Source organism: Budorcas taxicolor, chromosome 10, assembly GCF_023091745.1.
Source record: "Budorcas taxicolor isolate Tak-1 chromosome 10, Takin1.1, whole genome shotgun sequence".
Taxonomy (NCBI): domain Eukaryota; kingdom Metazoa; phylum Chordata; class Mammalia; order Artiodactyla; family Bovidae; genus Budorcas; species Budorcas taxicolor.
Window position 1 is genome coordinate 35401878 of NC_068919.1, and position 18318 is coordinate 35420195.

General features: G+C 55.9%; 2 protein-coding genes across 2 annotated transcripts; one reads left to right on the plus strand and one right to left on the minus strand.

Annotated features, from left to right (window-relative positions):
* The first annotated feature begins 307 nt into the window (after positions 1-307).
* ITPKA (inositol-trisphosphate 3-kinase A) lies at positions 308-8163 on the plus strand. The gene is made up of 7 exons (XM_052647125.1): positions 308-796; positions 6441-6537; positions 6621-6837; positions 6961-7165; positions 7403-7504; positions 7798-7869; positions 7960-8163. The coding sequence occupies exons 1-7, from the start codon at positions 308-310 to the stop codon at positions 8161-8163; spliced, it is 1386 nt and encodes a 461-aa protein (XP_052503085.1).
* Positions 8164-8796: 633 nt separating this feature from the next.
* On the minus strand, positions 8797-14601 carry LTK (leukocyte receptor tyrosine kinase; the record flags this gene model as incomplete). Its single annotated transcript, XM_052647357.1, is given in 15 exon segments — positions 8797-9201; positions 9204-9263; positions 9365-9420; positions 9423-9480; positions 9540-9637; positions 9739-9829; positions 9911-10004; positions 10129-10232; positions 10326-10421; positions 10423-10450; positions 10643-10736; positions 12646-12733; positions 14195-14335; positions 14338-14369; positions 14445-14601. Coding segments are annotated over 15 exon segments (1602 nt in total), but the record flags the coding sequence as incomplete, so codon positions are not given.
* Positions 14602-18318: the final 3717 nt, after the last annotated feature.

Genomic DNA, 18318 nt, shown 5'->3' on the forward strand with positions numbered 1-18318 from the left:
TCCCCAGCGAAGCTGGGCACTGAGAGGCCGCGAGGGCCAGTCCCGGGTTTTCTGTATATCCAGGAGGCCTGGGCTTCCCGGCCACCCCGGAGCCACAGGGAGCCTTCCCGGCTGGGCAGGAGCCCAGGAAGGCCCGCGCTTTCTCTGAAAGTGAAAGGAGTGGGCGGGGGGCGCGGCCGAGGCGGGGCCCAGGCGGGCTGCGGCGCAGGCTCCGCCTCGGGGCAGTCTCGAGCCGGGGGCGCCCAGCGTCTCCAGTGCCCGCCGCGCCGCGGGCTGGTGGGCTCCGCCACGGCTCTGTTACCGGGAAATGACCCTGCCCGGGGGCCCGACGGGCATGGCGCGGCCGGCAGGCGCGGGGTCCTGCAGCCCCGGGCTGGAGCGGGCCCCGCGCCGGAGCGTCGGGGAGCTGCGCCTGCTTTTCGAGGCGCGCTGCGCTGCGGTCGCTGCCGCCGCCGCCGCCGGGCAGCCCCGGGCTCGCGGGGCCAAGCGGCGCGGGGGACAGGTCCCCAACGGGCTTCCGCGGGCTTCCCCTGCCCCAGTGATCCCGCAGCTGACTGTGACGGCCGAGGAGCCGGACGTGCCCCCGGCCAGCCCCGGGCCGCCCGAGCCGGAGGGTAGCTGGCTCCCGGCTGTGGGTTCGTCGCACCTGCAGCAGCCGCGCCGCCTCTCCACCTCGTCGCTTTCCTCCACTGGCTCCTCGTCGCTGCCCGAGGATTCGGAGGACGATCTTCTGAGCGACAGCGAGAGCCGGAGCCGCGGCAACGTGCAGCTGGAAGCGGGCGAGGACGTGGGTCAGGTACGGGCCGCGGGGCGGGGCCGGAGCGGGGACCTGCTTGGAGCTCGCTGCGGACCCACTCCCGCCCTAAGCTCCCTCCCCCGAGAGTCCCCTTCTCCCTCTTTAGGCAGTGGGGTCGGTGGGAGGCGCCGGGACAGTTTTTACTCCAGTTCTACAGGCGAGTAGGGGCCCTGGGGGCGTCTAAGAGAGTGAGGAATCCCCGAGACCGGCCATGGGGACCGGTGGGGCGGTAGGGCAGCGTGACTTGCCGGCCGTGAGATGGCTGGAGGGATCGGAGGGGCTTAGCGTTGCCCGGCGAACTCTCGCCGAGACGGGAGGACAAGCCTCCCTCTCTGCCGCCCCCTCTCCCTCGCCGCCGCCCCACCCCCGCCGTTGCCACGGTTTCCCTCTCCTGAGTGGGAGTGGAGCCGAGCTCCAGGCTCCGCTCGCGAACTGCCGCCGTCTGCTCCGGCACCAGGCTTGGACGCGGGCAAGGGAGGGGCGCGGGACAGCGAGCTTAGGCAGGGGGCGGAACGCTGCCCTCCTCCGCTTTGCTGCTCCTAATTCTGGCCGGGGAGGGTGGGGGAGGTAAACTGAGGCTGAGAGGGTGGGACCAGTCTGCCAATCTCCGCCCTTTGATAACCCAGGCTAGGGTGCGGTGCAGTCATTCCCCGTGCCTGCCCCTCCGGGTCGTGCCGCGCCCAGGATAGCCGTCCCGTCCCCCTTGTTTTAATCAAGGCCAAATACTTTAAATAACTATCCGCGGTCAACGAGAAGGAGTTGCTCTAGATCCACGTTATGCAAGTGTCCCTGGAGTGGAGGGAGAGGCGAAGGGCGCCCTCAGGCTCTGGTGGCTCGGGGCTTGCCCAGAAGGGCGGTGAGAGCCGCGGACGTGCGCCGGGGCGGCCGGGCCTGCGGGACCTAGGCTCCCCCCCGCGCTCGGATTGGACGAGGCGCGAGAGTCACTGTAATGGCTTGCAGTGGCTCCGTGATTCAGTTACCCCTGAGACTTACATTATCCTCAGGGCGACGTGGTTTGTGACACAGAAGGGAAAAGGCAAAAGTCTCATAGAGCAGGAACCCATCCCGACACCAGGCAGAGGGCGCGGGGAGTCCCTCTCTCCTCCCTAGGGGCAAGGGTACCCCTGACCCCTGACATTTCTGGTGTAACCCTGTTCCCTGAAAGGAGGCGGTTCCGCCCGAGGGTTTCTGAGGCGGTGATGAGGGGCAGTGAGAGGACTCCTCCCTCCCCACCCCCGAAAATCCGGAGCAGTAACTGTGGGCCCAACGCTCCCCCCGTTCAAATCTTTGAGAGCTGAGAGGCGGGCGCTGGAGGCAGGGAGCCACGAGGGCAGCCCCCGGCTTCACTCTTCCCTAAAGGCGGAGGAGGACCTGCGGCTCAGGACTGCTTACACGTAGGCAGGCCAGCTGGGGTCAAGATTGCGGGGACCAGTCGCAGCTGTGCCCTGGGCGTCTTCGGCCGGCCTCTCCCACTCTGGGCCTCCCCGTCACCCGGCGCGGCAGGAGCTGGAGCAGATGGCCGTGGAGGGCCCTTCCAGCTCCAAGGCTGCGAGTACCAGGCCTTCCCAACCCCCAGCCCGCCGGGACCTCCCCGAAGGCAAACAGCCACGGCGGTGGCAGATAAGCCAGGGGCTGTTGACAGAGGCCGCCTGCGTCCGCGTGGAAGGGCCCGGGTCGGACTTTGCCTCGCGGAGCGGCACAGCGCGCCCGCCTAGGCTGGCTTTAGGGCTTCCCCAGGCAGGAAGCAGAGCCCATGGGCTGGCTGGCCGTGAAGGATGCACCTGGGAGAAGGGTACTGCGGCAGCACTCCTCAACTCTCAGCTCTCCAGCCCCTTGCAACTCCGGCCTGGGTGGATAATGTGAATAGCGGGAAGCCTTTGGGAGGCTTGCGTACATCCTTCATCTTTTCTTTCTAGAAGCCGCACACTGTGTGCCCAGAGTCTGGAGCTGGGCTCCCCCTCAAGGTAGTTGGGACTGGGCAGCCTGCCTCCTTCCTGCCTCCTTTCCTACGGTAGAGGGAAGAATCATGGGGAAGAAAAACCATTCAGGCCAAGAGAGGAGTTGGGGGCCTGTCCCCAAGGGCAGCTGGCATGACATCCTTAGGCCTTGTCTGCCTCTTAAAACAATTTTGGGGGTGTTGCCCTAGCAGAAGAGAGGTTGTTTGACTCTTGTTCATTTGATTCTCTTCTCTCAGTGCTCCAGGATGGGTAAGGAGACCTGGATGCCATCCTGTCCTGGGCCCAGAACTCCCACACTTCACTTTTCACTAATTATAGAGCAGAATTTAGGTTAACAGACTTCCTTTTTAAAAAGCAAATGCCCCTGGGAGGGTGAAGTCGTGGGTCACTTATACCTTGGTGCAAATCATTTTATAAATTTAAACTGATTGTTCTCACCACCATCACCAGGAGTGCTTATTTGATAAAGTATTGGGAACATGGCAAGGGGGTTGGGCTGGTAGAGAGCTTTAGCCAGAGTCTGGATGGCTGTAGGTAGGGCATGGAAGTCAGGAAGAGGGGAGATGAATACCAAAGACAAAGAAAGTAAAGGGCTTCTGGCAGAAGATACACAGAGTGTCTGGTGTGATCTGGTGTGATACAAGAAGCCGGAGTCCTCAGGGCTTCTAAATAGAGCTCAGACAAAGGAGGGTCTCAGGCTAGTATTCAGCTAAGCTCTGCCCAGAGAGAGATGCTTCCTGTCCAGCCTCATGGGTGAAGAATTATCAGAGGGTCCTCCTGTGACTTCATCAAAGACTCTCACATGGTCAGCTCTCCTGAGCTTTTTGTCCCAAGGTGTCTGGGTAGCCTCTTACTGTGAGATGCTTTCTCAGACTTCTATTTGCCTGGGCCAGGCAATGGGGTTTTAACCCTTTTTTCAGCCAGGTTTCACTCTGTAACATAATAAATCTGCTTTCTGATATTCACACAATAAAAGCTTTACCTGCTCAAAAATATCTTCCCTGCTGTTGTTCATGTGCCAAAATCCCCACCCACTCACCAAAGAATGATTCCCCAAGAACCATTCTGGATATATGCATCTTTTATGCATTATGTTCCCTGGGGGAGGTAGCTCCCTCGATGAAGATGGCAGAATTCCATGATGCTTGCATCAACTCCTTCCATATCCGATCCTATCCATTACTGGCAGAGGAACTAAATCCTATCATTACCAACCAACCTCAAAAGGTAGCTGGGAGGGCTCAAATGGCATAACAGGTTTGAAAGCCTTCTGTAACCCACATGGCTGGAAACAACCTTAGTCTTTGCTGCTCTTGGCTGATATGATCTCACAAAACTGGGGTGGGGAGAGTGGAGAGAGAACCTGATGTTATCTCAGTTTGGGAGCAAGTCAATGCTATATTATCACACATCACTCAAGAGATAGTAGCTCAGGCCTGCAGGTACTAAATCCTCTTCTACCAGGTCCACCTTTCACCTTCCAGCCTCACTCACTGCTCCTACATGATTGCAGAAGAAAGGATGATGCAGTTCTCCCATCTCACCTAACCCAAGGCTGATTCCATCTTCTACTGGGGTGGCTACGGAACTAGATGAACCCTATAATGAAGTCCATCCTGGCCCGACTGTCCCCCCAAATTCTGCCAGTAAGTCCCTAAAGCTTCCTGAAGCCCCACTGCTAAACCCATCCCTTTGGATAAACTAAAGGTGTCCACCCAACGAAGAGGGGTCCCCAGGCAGATCTCAGTGTTTCCCCAGAGATCAAAACACACCACCTTGTGGCTGCAAATTGCTTCATCTTATACAAAACTCTTTTTCATGCAGGGTCCATTTGACCTCTGGAACCTGCTGGGACAATTGGAACATGGGGGTGGGTTTTGAACTTGAGCTTAGGGCAGAGACTGGGAGGCCAGCTGGAAGCAGGGATAACAGGAATGTTACTCTTTGAACTTTGATTGCCTTCTGTAAAATGGCAATAGTTACCATCTCAGGCAGCATCATGAATTTCAAACTGAGTGTGGGGGAAGAGGGTATAGGATGTGCCACTCAATGTACCTGGCACATACATCCTCCTGGAATTTTATTTGAGGATTTGGAGGTGGGAGAGTTTTATAATAAAACTTGGATTTATTATGCAGCATAATGCAAACCTTGTATGTATTTAAAGAGTGAAAAAGGGAGTTTCGAAAGAGATGTCATGCTTCTAGTGGGCTGCTTCTGGCTACACCCCCAGATCCCTGGGGATTGGACACGTGATCACACCCTACTGTGCCATGTAAGGACTTCGGGAAGAAAGCAGGAGCAATGCTGTCTGTTGGAGATGAGAAGCCTGGCGTGCAGTGGGCGGTCAGTAAATGGTGGCTCATGTTATGGCAACAGCTAGGTCCAGAGGAAACAGGCTCACACAGATGAAATTCTCACTTGAGTTCACTCAGCTAAAAAGTGACAGAGCCAAGACTGGAAGCAACTTCGGACTCCCCCCTCCAGTACTCGGTCACTGACTCCCATCTCCTCCCCATGAAAAGTGGTTTTATAGTCAGCAGCCTCCTCTGCTTAAGCCTCCACCCTAGTTCTCCCTCTCACTCTGGTGGATTGAGTGAGAACTGGATTCTTAGGTTCCAGCCCTGTGGAGGCACACATGTCATTCCTCTAAAAGGCAGGCACCCTGGGAGGAGGCAGCAGACACACTCTTTAGATGAGCAAACCTGTGCGCTCCAGTGGGTAGACACAGGAGTGATGAGCTTGGCGTGGGAAGAGGAAAGGTTCAGAGTATCAGATGATCTCAGACTAGACGCAACGGTCAAAAGGCAAAAGGTACACCAAAATCTCAATTTCCCTCTCAGTTTCATCTAAGATGACAGACCCTCCTCTCTGTACTCCATTTTCAAAACCCAGGTTTCTGGGTCCAGGTTGGGGCACCCTGGCCGTGTCAACTGGTAGGGAGTGAGATGGCATCCAAGGATAGGAAGAGGGCCTTCGGGAGCACCAAGCCATTCTTTCTTCAGGCTCTACGAGGTTGGGCTCCCTGCCCTGGGCCTGTGTAATGATTTGTTTCCATGTTTGTCTTTCTCCCTAAATGAGAGGAACCAATGGTCCCAAGTATTAAATGATAATCCAGATTTGTGCAGGTAGTGGTCCATGCCAAGGAATGGGACGGGTGGTGGGGGGTGTCACACTGAAGTCTCATTTACTACTACTCACAACAACCTGGTGGGAGTGGTTATTTCCCCATTTACAGATTAAGAAACTGAATTCAGAGGCTTCTCAAGCCCCAGAATATCCCGAGGCACTGGTAAAAGTGCAATGCTCAGAGTTTCCCTGTGGTAGACCTGAAAATCTGCTTTTTTTTTTTTTAACATCACGAGACTGTCTTCCTTACAAAAGTCCTAAAACCTCTACAGAGCAGTTCAGTAACCTGTCCATGCAGCTGTGGAGCAGCAGAACTGAGCGTTCTGACGCTAAGGCTGAGGCTCTTTTCAGCACACTGGGTATCTGTCATCTCCAGGCGCTTGTCTCAGGGTCCGCCACACAGGCTCACGATAAACTTCCCCTGAGTGAATCAGCCGTTGAAGCTCCACGCATGAGCTGCTTAGGGTAGGGTGGGACGGGGCGAGACCATGTTCCAGAGGAAGGATGGCTTTACTGCTGAGACACTGACTGGCAGACCCGGGTCGTGTCGCTTTCAGAAAAGCCACTGGCAGAAGATCCGGACCATGGTGAACCTGCCGGTCATGAGCCCTTTCAAGAAGCGCTACGCCTGGGTGCAGCTGGCGGGGCACACGGGTGAGCACAGGGCCGTGGCGGGTGCCGGGGGAGGAGGCCGGGAGGAAGGAACTTAAGCGGCGCTAACCAGGGTCTGCTCTCAGGGAGTTTCAAGGCAGCGGGCACCAGCGGACTGATCCTCAAGCGCAGCTCGGAGCCGGAGCGCTACTGCCTGGCGCGGCTCATGGCGGATGCGCTACGAGGCTGCGTGCCCGCCTTCCACGGCGTGGTGGAGCGCGACGGCGAGAGCTACCTGCAGTTGCAGGACTTGCTCGACGGCTTCGATGGGCCTTGCGTACTAGACTGCAAGATGGGCGTCAGGTATGCGTGCCCTGCGGGGCGGCTGGAAACGAGTAAAGGGCTCAGGGCGGGAACCCAAGGCAGTGCTCGACTAGGTCCGGGTGTGCGCCCGCTTACGCCGCGCCGCTGCCTGCGCCTCCGTAGGACTTACCTGGAAGAGGAGCTGACCAAAGCCCGCGAGCGGCCCAAGCTGCGGAAGGACATGTACAAGAAGATGCTGGCGGTAGACCCTGAGGCACCTACCGAGGAAGAGCACGCGCAGCGCGCGGTCACCAAGCCGCGCTACATGCAGTGGCGAGAAGGCATCAGCTCCAGCACCACTCTCGGCTTCCGCATCGAGGGCATCAAGGTGGGCCAGGACCGCGCCGCTTTGCACTTCCCGGGCCCTTCCTCCGCCCCAGCCCCACTGTGCGGTGTCTGTCCTCCGTGTTGACCTCCCACCCCGACTGCCCCCGGAAGAGGCACCTTCTGGCGGCCGTCTCGCTGTCCCTGGCATTCAACGTCCCGGGAGGTATCCCTGCGCTAGCCAGATCCTCTCCCTTTGGGCGCACACGTGGCCCCTGACGATTTCTGCCACCTTCTACAGAAAGCCGACGGCTCCTGCAGTACCGACTTCAAGACCACACGAAGCCGGGAGCAGGTGATCCGCGTCTTTGAGGAATTTGTGCAAGGGGATGCGGAAGTGCTGGTGAGCGTGAGATCCCAGAACCCTGAGATGCTGGGGAGCCTGATACCGAGGGGTGCCCCCAGGTCAGGTCATCTGACGCAACAGCCTTCCCTACGTGACCCCCATCCCAGTGTTTATCACACTGCGCTGTTATTGCTTACAACAATTCTGGGCTGCGTGCCACGTGGGGGCCTGCGCCTTCCTCACCATGGTATTTGCCAAGCCAAGCATGCATCGCGGCGTTCTTCATAATCTCACAATCGCAGAGGTTCAGTTGGTATTTAATTTGTCCTCCTCTTCTCCACCCTCTCCAGAGGAGGTATCTGAACCGCCTGCAGCAGATCCGGGACACTTTGGAGGTCTCTGAGTTCTTTAGGAGGCACGAGGTAAGAGGGGCAGGCTCACATGTCTGTGGTCTGTGAGGGACGAGGGTGGAGGGCTCCTCCACCGTGGCCTGACGGTGGGGGACTCGACAGGTGATCGGCAGCTCGCTCCTCTTCGTGCATGATCACTGCCATCGCGCCGGTGTGTGGCTCATCGATTTTGGCAAGACCACGCCCCTCCCTGACGGCCAGACCCTGGACCACCGGCGGCCCTGGGAAGAGGGCAACCGAGAGGACGGCTACTTGCTGGGGCTGGACAATCTCATTGGCATCCTGGCCAGCCTAGCCGAGAGATGAGGCTGGGCCCCTGTCCCTGCTGACCCGAGGGTCTAACAGATGGAGCTGCGCCTGCGTCCCCGCCATGCATGCAGGCAAGAGAGACTGAAACCTCGCGATGCAGAGCAGTGTATACCGCCGTGTAGGGACAAGTGCCAACCACTGTGGGACACACTGCACCCGCAGGGCCTGGCCCCCTACAAGCCCCAGTGTTCCTAGAGCCGGCGACAGGAATTAAGCAGGGGAGGGAGGAGGAGAGCTGGGTAAGTGGCTTCTTCATCCCAGCTCTTCTGAGGGGGCTCCATACCTCTCCAGAGAAGCCAGATAAAGAACTTTGTTTCACAGGCACTAGATCTACTGGTCTGAATTCCCACACTACAATGGACTCCCCTTCCCAATAAAACTCAGACACCAGCTTTGCCTCTGGCCTCATCCCCTCTTTCCCTCTGGCCCCTTCTTTCTTGGTTCCCTAGCATCTCTCAGATCACTGTGGTGTATGAGAAGAGCTCTTTTTTAGAGGCATGTGTAGCATTGGGGGCTGCCCAGGTGGAGGATGCTAATGGGGTAAGGGCAATCCAGGGAAGACTTCCTGCAAGAGGCAATTTCAATTCCCCACCTACACCTGTGGGTGGGGGTGGCCTCTAGCCCCACATATCAAAGGCTGGGAGTGGCCAGGCTCTTGCCCAGGAGGCCTGAGACTGGTTTCCAGGATGGAGAGTTCAGTGGTGCCAGGCCAGCCCTGAGACAGGCCCAGACATGCAGCCCAGACTGCAGGAGACAGAGGCTACATGGGACACAAGCCGCCTGGAAGCCTGGGGAGGAGTGCAGGAAGGAACTGTCACCATCAGTGCCAGAGTCCTCACCCTTAGGACCCTGTGGCACCCAGGAGCCACCGGTGAGATTCCAAAGGTTCCAAGGTTGGTTACTCCTGGATTCAGGGGGCTTGAGGCCAAAAGGCAGCTGGGGACCAAGGAGGCTCCCTCCCCAGTTCTTCAAGCTCCCTAGACTCAGTTCCTGGGCCTGTGGAGATCTTAGGCCCACCAAAGACAGGCTCCCCAGCCCCGTCCTGCTCCATGATGGGTTAATTCAATTGAAAGGGGTGAATTCAGCACAACAGGGTTCTTCAATAGGAAGGTCGGGGAGTAGGAGCTCACAGTGTTGTTTTATGGTTTCCCTCCTGGTCCCCAAGTCCAGGATGGTTGGGGCAGGTCAGATGGCACACCTGAGTGCTGTACTGAAGATGCTCCAAGATGCTGGCAAAACGAGGGCAAAGTTCAGCTGATGCTGTCAACACTGAGTCATGATACAGTACCTGGGGAGAGGAGTTCATTGCCAACCCTGGCAGTGAAAAACCTCCCCCTCAAGACAACACTCCACACTCACACTGAGTCATTCACCCCCACTCCCCTGCCCCATGACACAGTCGGCACCTCCTGACTGGTGCACCCAGAGCAGGGCATATAGCCCAGTGAGATCTCCCAGAGCAGCATTTAAAGACCTGCATCACACATGGTGGGAACTGAGTGCAGGGGAACCCATCAGGAACAGTTTCCTTTTCCCTTACATGAGGTGACCCAATGTAGTGAAGTGCATGTTATCACCAGGAGTCTGTCTTGGATGCAAAGATGCCCTCCAGGGAGGCTTCTGGGGGCCCCCTGCAGAGCCTGGGCCCCTCTTGTGGTAATAACTGGCCCTACAGGAGGAAGGAAGGGAGCGATGAGCTGTTCAAATGGTCCAAAGGTGCTGGTAAACTCCCTTGGAGCAACACATGCCCAGGTCCTACACCTGTAAATATTGCTTGCATCCAGAAGTCTCCAATCTTGGCCACTTGGCTGGATCCAGTGCAGCTCAGCAGGCAGTTCCTGGTGGCCCAGCAGAGTCAAGCTCACTGCCAGAACTCCAGCCTTGATCTTTTCTTTAAAAGTTATGTAAAAGGGCTGTTCCTTGGGGAGGGAGCAGGATGGGAGGTCCCCAGGGCTAGATCACTCCGACCTGCGGATGAAGTGATTTTCTTCCAGGTAGTAGCAAACCTCGGCTATGTCCTGAGCCAGCTGGAGGAGGTCTTGCATGGCCAGAGGTGATGGCTGGGCCTGGGTCAGGCAGAACGCACATCAGACCATACAGGTTTGGGGACCCGTGAACAGGTCTTTAGGTGAGCCTAGAGGGCTGGAAAACGGTCACACCAGCTGCAGCTGGCTCTGACTCAGGAAACCCTTCATGTCCCCTCCAGACACCAACTCCAGCAGAATTAGGCCAGAGGTAGCCCTGATGCACTCACAGTATTCTGATGTTCTGATGGCTGAACTCACTGAGCCAGTGGTGCATATACCCCATCACCAGCAGGAAGAGAAACCATGCTCTAGGCTCCACAAGGCTGGAGAGGAGCTCTAGCTCCCTAGAGCTGCTACCTCTCAGCCCCAGGGTGAAGAAAAGCTATTTCTGCAGGTGGGTCAGGGTGCCTCCCTCCCACTTGCACCTCTGCCCCTGGCCCCGGGTGCACCCCATGATGAGCGCCTCAGTGAGGAAATCCAGCTCATCCTGTGGACAGCAGAATTCTGGCAGAGTCCAGAGAGGGAGAAGGGCTTCCCTGGTAGCTCAGCTGGTAAAGAATCTGTCCGCAATGCGGTAGACCTGGGTTCGAGCCCTGGGTTGGGAAGATCCCCTGGAGAAGGAAAAGGCCACCCACTCTAGTATTCTGGCCTGGAGAATTCCACAGACTATCCATGGGGTCACAAAGAGTCAGACGTGACTGAACAACTTTCACTAGGGAGGAAGACAACAGAGCTCCTGAGAACCCCAGACACTTCTAGAGGGCGAGTTGACCCTATCTCCAGCCATGACTCCTTTCTCAGAGACCCTTCTCCTCTGCTCTCAGTCAGAAGCCCCACCCCTCTCACCTTGACAGTCACCTGCAGAAGGCTGGGGTCCCCAGGAAGGCCAATTACCAGTCCCTCATAGGTTTCTCCAAAGACACCACGGGCCAGGGCCCTGCAGAAAGGCAGATTGGAAGGGAGTGGGTGGTTGGGTCTGGGGAAGCGTCCCTGAGGGTCTAGAGCCTCCTTAACCTCCCCTGTCCCCTGTTCACTCTCCATATGCTCAGCTGGCCCTCTCTGAAGGTCTGAGCTCTCTGCATCATGGCATGTCCCCAAGGACAAGCTCTGCAGGGGTGATGGTGACTAGGGCAGAGTCAGGGCAGAAGAAAGGGCAGGTGTGGGGTAAGGTGGTGGGGTGGGATTCTGTGCTAAGTCTTCCCTTGGGTCCCTTCAGACGCTCTAGGGTAAAGACAATCCTTATGCCAAAGGAATCATATTTAGGGTCCCTACCATCCCAGAACTGGGGATGACAGCTGACTTTGCCAGGTTACTCCCCCTTTCAGGGCTTCTCTGACTTCCATCTCCTCTATACAAGGGGTTTGGATGAGATGCTCACTGGGATCCATAATTCACCACAGCAGGGAGCAGGATGGAGGCTGGGGATTCAGAGTGCATAGGCTCTCAGAAGGAGGGAGAGGATTCAGCTGAGCAGAATGAAATTGGCTGAGGAAACCTCCATAAGCCCTGGGGGGCAGCATACAGGACTGGCCTGGGCCAAGCCTCACCTGGAAGTAGTAGGGGTTGGGGATTGTCCTCATGGTGGAGATGTGAAGCTTGATGATCTGGAGCTCAAGGCCTGGCAGCTTCATCCACCACGGGTCCTGCCACTTCTTATGGTTCACCAAGGATGGGAGGAACACTGGCATATTCTCTACCTGCCCATCAGGCCCACCCTGACCTGCCCCCCTGCCCAGGACATCTCTCCAGATGCCCATTAAGATAAATGTTGTACTCAGGCCTCCCCAGGTGCTTCTACTCTTTAGAACCCTAGGGGAGTTTGCCACTTCTCTCCTGGGAGTAGAGGTTTGAAATCAACTATGTCTGCCCCTGGAACCCCACAGAAGCCTGTTGGCTCCGTGAAGAAATCAGCCTTGCCTGCTGGGTGCTCTGCACACAGAATCAGGACCCCACACACCGTAGGAAGGCTCAGTGTCAAGACCACCACCACAGCCATCATCAGAATCAAAAGGCCTGAGGGGGTGGGCAGGTCCTCCAGTGGGAAACTCCTCTCTGTCCCTCTATGCCAACTTTTAGTGATGCCTCAAGACTCAGCTTGAGTGTTCACTTTTCCATGATGCTTTCCTCACTTGTTAAATGAATGCAACTACTCCCTCCTCATCACCCCTAAGACACTTTACACCTCCCATGGCAACCGTCACTACAAGATATATGTAGATATCTAGATATAAATGTAGACATATATAGAGACAGTGATCAGTATCTCCTCTACCACACTAGACCACTAGACTACATGCTCCCTGAAGGTAGCGCATGCACTGATACACCTCTAATCCCCTGCCCAATACTCAGCACAGTGCCTGGCACACAGCAGATATCCTTCCCAGTGCACTACTGCTCACCCCCTCCCATAGTCCCACAAGTCCAGACCTCAGACACAGGCAGGACATACCCATGCAGGTGACGTCATCTGCAGCCAGCTCCATGCCCTCTGGGCACATGCAGTTGGCCAACTGGAGCTCGGCCTGGCATTGGCAGATCTTCAAAAGGCAAAGGCAGCAACTTAGGTCTAGTCGAATCTCCACCTCTCCGTGACTCTCCATGACAATGAGTAAAAGAACTGATATTGCTGGGTGAGGGTGGGGGCGTATGTACTTTTTCCAGTCTCATGGTTAATTTTAGCCCTAAACTTTGGAATGAGGAGCAATGCCAGGCATTTAGGGAGGGTGGGAGAGTTTGGGGGACTTCTGTCAATCTTGTATGCTTCCTTTTCTGGGATCCTTGAGCTTGCAGGTTGTTGAAGAGAATTCAGAGCAAGAGATATTTTGACAAGCAGACCAAAATGCCCCATTCTGGCATCACAAGTGACAGCCCAGCTCCCAAGTATTCCTGAGTTGTGCAAGACCGGGTAGTTCACAGGGCAGAGCTGGTGGTCAGATGGGAGGGACTGAGGGAAAGGGCTAGACTAGGCTAAAAGGTGGGGGATAGAGGCCAATATCTGCCAGAAGCTGCAGGCAGAGCTCACTGTTGGGGTGTATGACAAATACTGCACCCTTCTCATCAGTCCAGGGGATGTCAGTCTCTGAGGCATCACTCCCTGCCAGAAACTGAGATAGAGGGTTTGGCTATGAAATGGGAGAAGGAAGAGGAGCACACAGCTCCTCACAGACAGGAAGCTGGCTTATACAGCAGGGAAGCCGGAGTCTCCCCATGGAAACCCCAGTATAGCCTTGTCTACACTCACATCACACTAGTGCTGCCGGATGGCAGGTGGGAGCTGAGGGGCCAGAGAGGTGGGAAGAAATAATAGCTGGAATCTTCAAGCCTGGCTCAGGTTGGCTGTTCCTTGTCTGACTGAACCTCTCTAATCCCATGTTCTCAACTATAAAATGGAAGAGGCCCAACCCACACACTCCACTTCTACAACAATGGAGATAATGTGTATAAAGTACTTAGGAACAGTACTGCGCAGACAGGAAAGCTCCGTTTCTTTATAGGAGTGGTTTCCAAACTCTGGAGTACATGAGAATCACCTAGAGACTTGACTAAAACACAGATAATGGGGCCCTCCCCTAAACTTCTGATTCAGGAGGTTGGAGGGAGGCTGAGAAATTGTATATCTGGCAACTTAGGTGGTGCTAATGGCTCAGCCACCACACTCTGAGAACTGCTGACTTAAACTACCCCTGCCTTTCTGCCTCCCAGCTCAGCTTGCTAATGCAGCCAGCTCTAAGTTCCTGGGACTACTACAGATCAAGGATGCGACATGTTGTGCTGACAAAGATCCTGGATGTAAAAGAAAATCGAGGGAGTCCAGTCTGCGCGTGTGCTTTGCAACTTGACCTCTTTTTCTGATATTTATTACTCTACCTGCTCTGGCCTGGAAGGCGGGCTCAACACTTTTCCCAACAGTCTTCCGAGGGACTAGGTCTGTCCTTAAGGGTGTAACCTCACTTCACTCTCGGGTCTGCCTCGCTGCCCTCCCCAAGTGTGCACCTAACCGCTGCCGCCGCCCCCCTCGCAGTCCTGGCCCCGCGGCCTCCGGCGAAGCCGCCGGCTGCCACCCAGCCAAGCTTAGCCCAGACCTCCGCGTTGCCCTGGCTGCCCCGACCCCTTCCTCGCTGACTCGCCGGTGGGGAATGTAGGGAGCCTGCGAGGTCCAGCCGCTCCCTGCACCTGCAGAGAGACAAGGGGTGGCTGGCCGCGGGGACGGGAAGCACGCCCTCCCGTCCTCGCAGCCCGCTCCCTCACCTGCCGCCCCGCCTCTTCAGCTGCTCCTGGGCGCCACCGAGCGGCTCTCTAGTTTCTGGGCGGTGATCTGAGTACCCCCTCGGTCCTGCCGCTTCAAGTACGCCCGACCGCCTCCTGCGGCCGCCACCAGCAGCGGCTTCGGCTCACCCGTGCGTAGTTACACAGCAGCGACATGCAGGGGCTCGCCCTCCAGCCGTCGAATGAGAAGCCGGGCGCTGGGCAAGGGCTCGCGCCCCAGGGACTAAAGATAGGGGCTCGCAGTCAGGTCCCCGGCTTTGGGGACACCAAAGAGATCCTGTGAGTGCGCGCTTGGTGGGAAGGACCCCAACACCTAGCTCTGGAGGACCGGGGCAGCCTGCGCGGAGGGAAGCACGAACCCGAAAGACGTAGGTGGCGCTCCCACCACCTCCGCCGCCTCCTGCCCAGCGCCACGACCCTGGGACTCCTTAGATCCCATTCTTCGCCGCCCTCTCCTCAGCGGCACGGAAACTCCCGCGGGGAGTCCGGTGCCGGTGCTGCAATCGGTGGAGGCCCGGGCCCTCCCCTGCCAGTGCTGAGGTCTGAACCCCGAGAAACGCCCCTCCTTCCACCCAGCCCCTGCTCTGGGGCGCTTGAGCCGCGTCCTCTCCCAGCTGCCCCACGAGGATGTAAGGCGGCTCTCCTACAACCAAGGGAGCAGATGGCAGAGACGAAGATTCCCCGTGCCAGTGATAGGTGTCTATTGGCACCTTTGCTGCCCGAGGCGCTATGGGCTGAGATCCTGCGGAAAGCGGGCTCTGGGTCCCTGGCCCTTGACCATTGGTCCTCAGCCTGCCCGCCTAAGGTAGAGATTAGTGATGGAGAAGGTTCCAGAAGTTCTTATCTGAGGGACCTAGGGGATGTAGTGTATTTTGAAGGAATGGGGAGATTAGGTATGCACACCATAAAATTAGATTTTGCACTTATTTCAAGAGGCTTAATGGAGATGGTGAGGGAGGCTCAAGCCACCTCTTGCAGCAGCCACTGGTTATGAACATACCAATTGGCAGGAACAGGTGCCTGGGTATAGCTAACTTGGTGGCAACTATTGCCACCCCTTCCAGGGTTTGGCTGGAAGGGACAAAGCTGCTTGTCACTGAGGGATACACCAAGACTCAAAATGGAGCAGAAGTACCCTTAGTTCCCCAGACCACAGAACCTCAGATTTGCACCTGCTGCCCACATCTACTCCTGTTTCTGCCAGTATCTATTCTTTATAGATACTGGCTAGCACCCCATGCCTACCACAACTGCTCAGAGTCCCAGGGGCCCCCACTGTTAGCACCACACTGCTGCTAGTGTGGTCCCCGGCCCACTGTGTGTGCGGGCCCAAGCCAGCTCCTTGCCCTGCAAATGGAGAAGAGCCAACCTGGAAGCAGGGAGGGAGGAAAGGGTCAGGAGCACCTGCCCTAGCCTGAGGGACCCCGCACAGAGTGGAGAGCGGAGGAGAAGGGAGGAAGGAGCTCAGAGCTCACCTGGGGGAATTAGAGGAGAGGCTGGCTCAAAGCTGTTAGGCAGGGTGGTGATGTCCGGGTCCCAGGAGCTTGGAGCCGGTGGCAGCAAGGACGAGGATGGGGGAAATGGTGCCTGGGACCCCAAGCTGGAGCAGAGAATTGCACCTGAAAGGTGACGAGGCGACGGCAGGATTGGGAGAGGGCACATGTGTTAACAGGATGGCAGATGGAGAGCCTCTCGCAGCCACACCCCTACCCCCACCTAACTGGAACATACTAGCACCTGGAAGCTGCCCAAACCAACTCTGGTTGTCAAAGGCCCACTGGGGTGGGGTAGGGGTGATGTGTGCTCACTTTTCCCCAGAGAGCTTTTCCCAGTGGAAGACTTGGGCACAGCACCGAGGTCCATCCTTCAGGGGCCCCATTTTTTTCTCCACTTTGTTTGGTGGTTCTGCCCCCATGCCATGCTGAGACCCAGGGCCTGTCCCTCCTTCCCCAGCAGAGATCTGGATCCTGGGATCAGGCACCCACCAATTTCTTTACCTGCATTCCCCCTGCTTTGGCTGCAAGGGTTCAAGCGTTCAAGACCTCTGCAGGAGCCCCTTGGAACCCCGCTTGTCTCAACAGCCACCCCCAAGTCTAGGAAGTTGCCTGTAACATTACGGTCCCCTGACTGCCAGAAGGCACTTACTAGAGACATAGCAGCAGCCGAAGGAAGAGGACTGGCCCACCCACCACAGCCAGAGTTGCAGGCTCAGACTGATGCTTTTAGGAATGTCCTGCCTCTTATTGGAGACCGCTGGGTCCTAAAGCCGACCTGACTACCCCCCAGCTCAGACCCTGGGATATCAAGCGATCACTTGTACAGTTTTGTTGCCTGTGTCAACTCTGTGCACAACTTCCATGATTTGGTGAAAAGCCTGGGCCTGATATCAAAAGACGAGAGTGCCAGGAATTCCCTGGTGACCCAGTGGTTAGGACTTCGTGCTTCCACTGCAGGGGCACGGGCTCAATCCCTGGTCGGGAAACTAAGACCTTACATGCTGTGCTGCAGGGAGAAAAAGGCTAGCATCTGTAGTGAACTGGGTTTGGTGAAGAGATCACAACTCAAGGAGTTTCTCTACCACCTGCAAAATATAGGAAGGGAAGTTGTTTTGTAACCACAAGGCACACAATAAGTGAGAGGGCCACGCACCATCAGGTGGTTTGGGTCTTCTTCATTTTTTTTTTTTGCTCAAAATACCAAGTTTGAAGGCTGAGACCTAATTAAAAAATACTGAAAAAAAGAAGTTATAGTAGTTAGCTACTTGGTAATCTCTGAGTGTATAGTGCTGGTTGTAGACACTACAGTGATCTTTTTTTAAAAAAATGCCTGGCACCCATGTCTTTTTTTAACTCTTACTATGAGGTCACAGAATTTACTTTACAAGGTCCCTGTAAGCTGATGGTTCTCAAAGTGTGGTTGGTTCTGGACAGCAGCAGCAGATGGGAGTTTGTTAGAAATGCAAATTCTTGGGTTTCACCCTAGACCTACTTTATCAGAAACACTGGCAGTAGGGCCCAGTGATCTGTTTCAACACCATGTCCAGGTGATTTTTTTTTTCACGTAAGTTTGAGAACTACTGTTTCATAAATATGGGAGTTGCTCAGTAAAACATACTGTTTAATTCTGTGTTCAGCAGGTCCATTTATAGGGGATGGGTTCTTTACCTACTGATGGGACATAGCTCTCACTCTGACCTGTAAACACAATGATTATAATTTCACACAGCAAATGACACTAAGAAAGCTTAGTGTTGGAATTCAGACAAAAGAACAACCTAGAGGTGCCAAAAGGAAGAGATAAACTGATGAACCAGTTTACTTTTTGATCCAATCCTCCCCAGTCTTTGCCTACCACCACTAAAGTCCACAGCGGAAGGGGTGTTGTAGAACCTCACTATATAGAACCCCCCTACCCATACCCCGCCCCAGATCCACCATCAATCAAATTCGTATGTTGAAACTGAATCTCCATATTGAGCATATTTGAAGGTGGGGCCACTGGGAAGTGATTAAGTCATGAGGTTTTTACCTTCATGAGTGGAATGGGATTAGTACCCTTATAAAAAGATGCCCCAGGGGAGTTCCCTGGTGGCCTAGTGGTTAGGACACAGCATTTTCACTGCCATTGCCTGGGTTCAATCCCTGGTCAGGGAACTGAGATCCCACAAGCTGTGTGGCCAAAAATAAGAGGCTGCTGAGAGTTCCCTTGTCTCTTCTGCCATGGGGGAGCTGTCTATGAACCAGGAAGCAGGTCTTCACCAGATACTAAATCGGCCAGCACCTTGATATTAGACTTCCCAGTCTCTGAAAGTTGCTCAGTTGTGTCCAGCTCTGTGTGACCGCATGGAATACGCAGG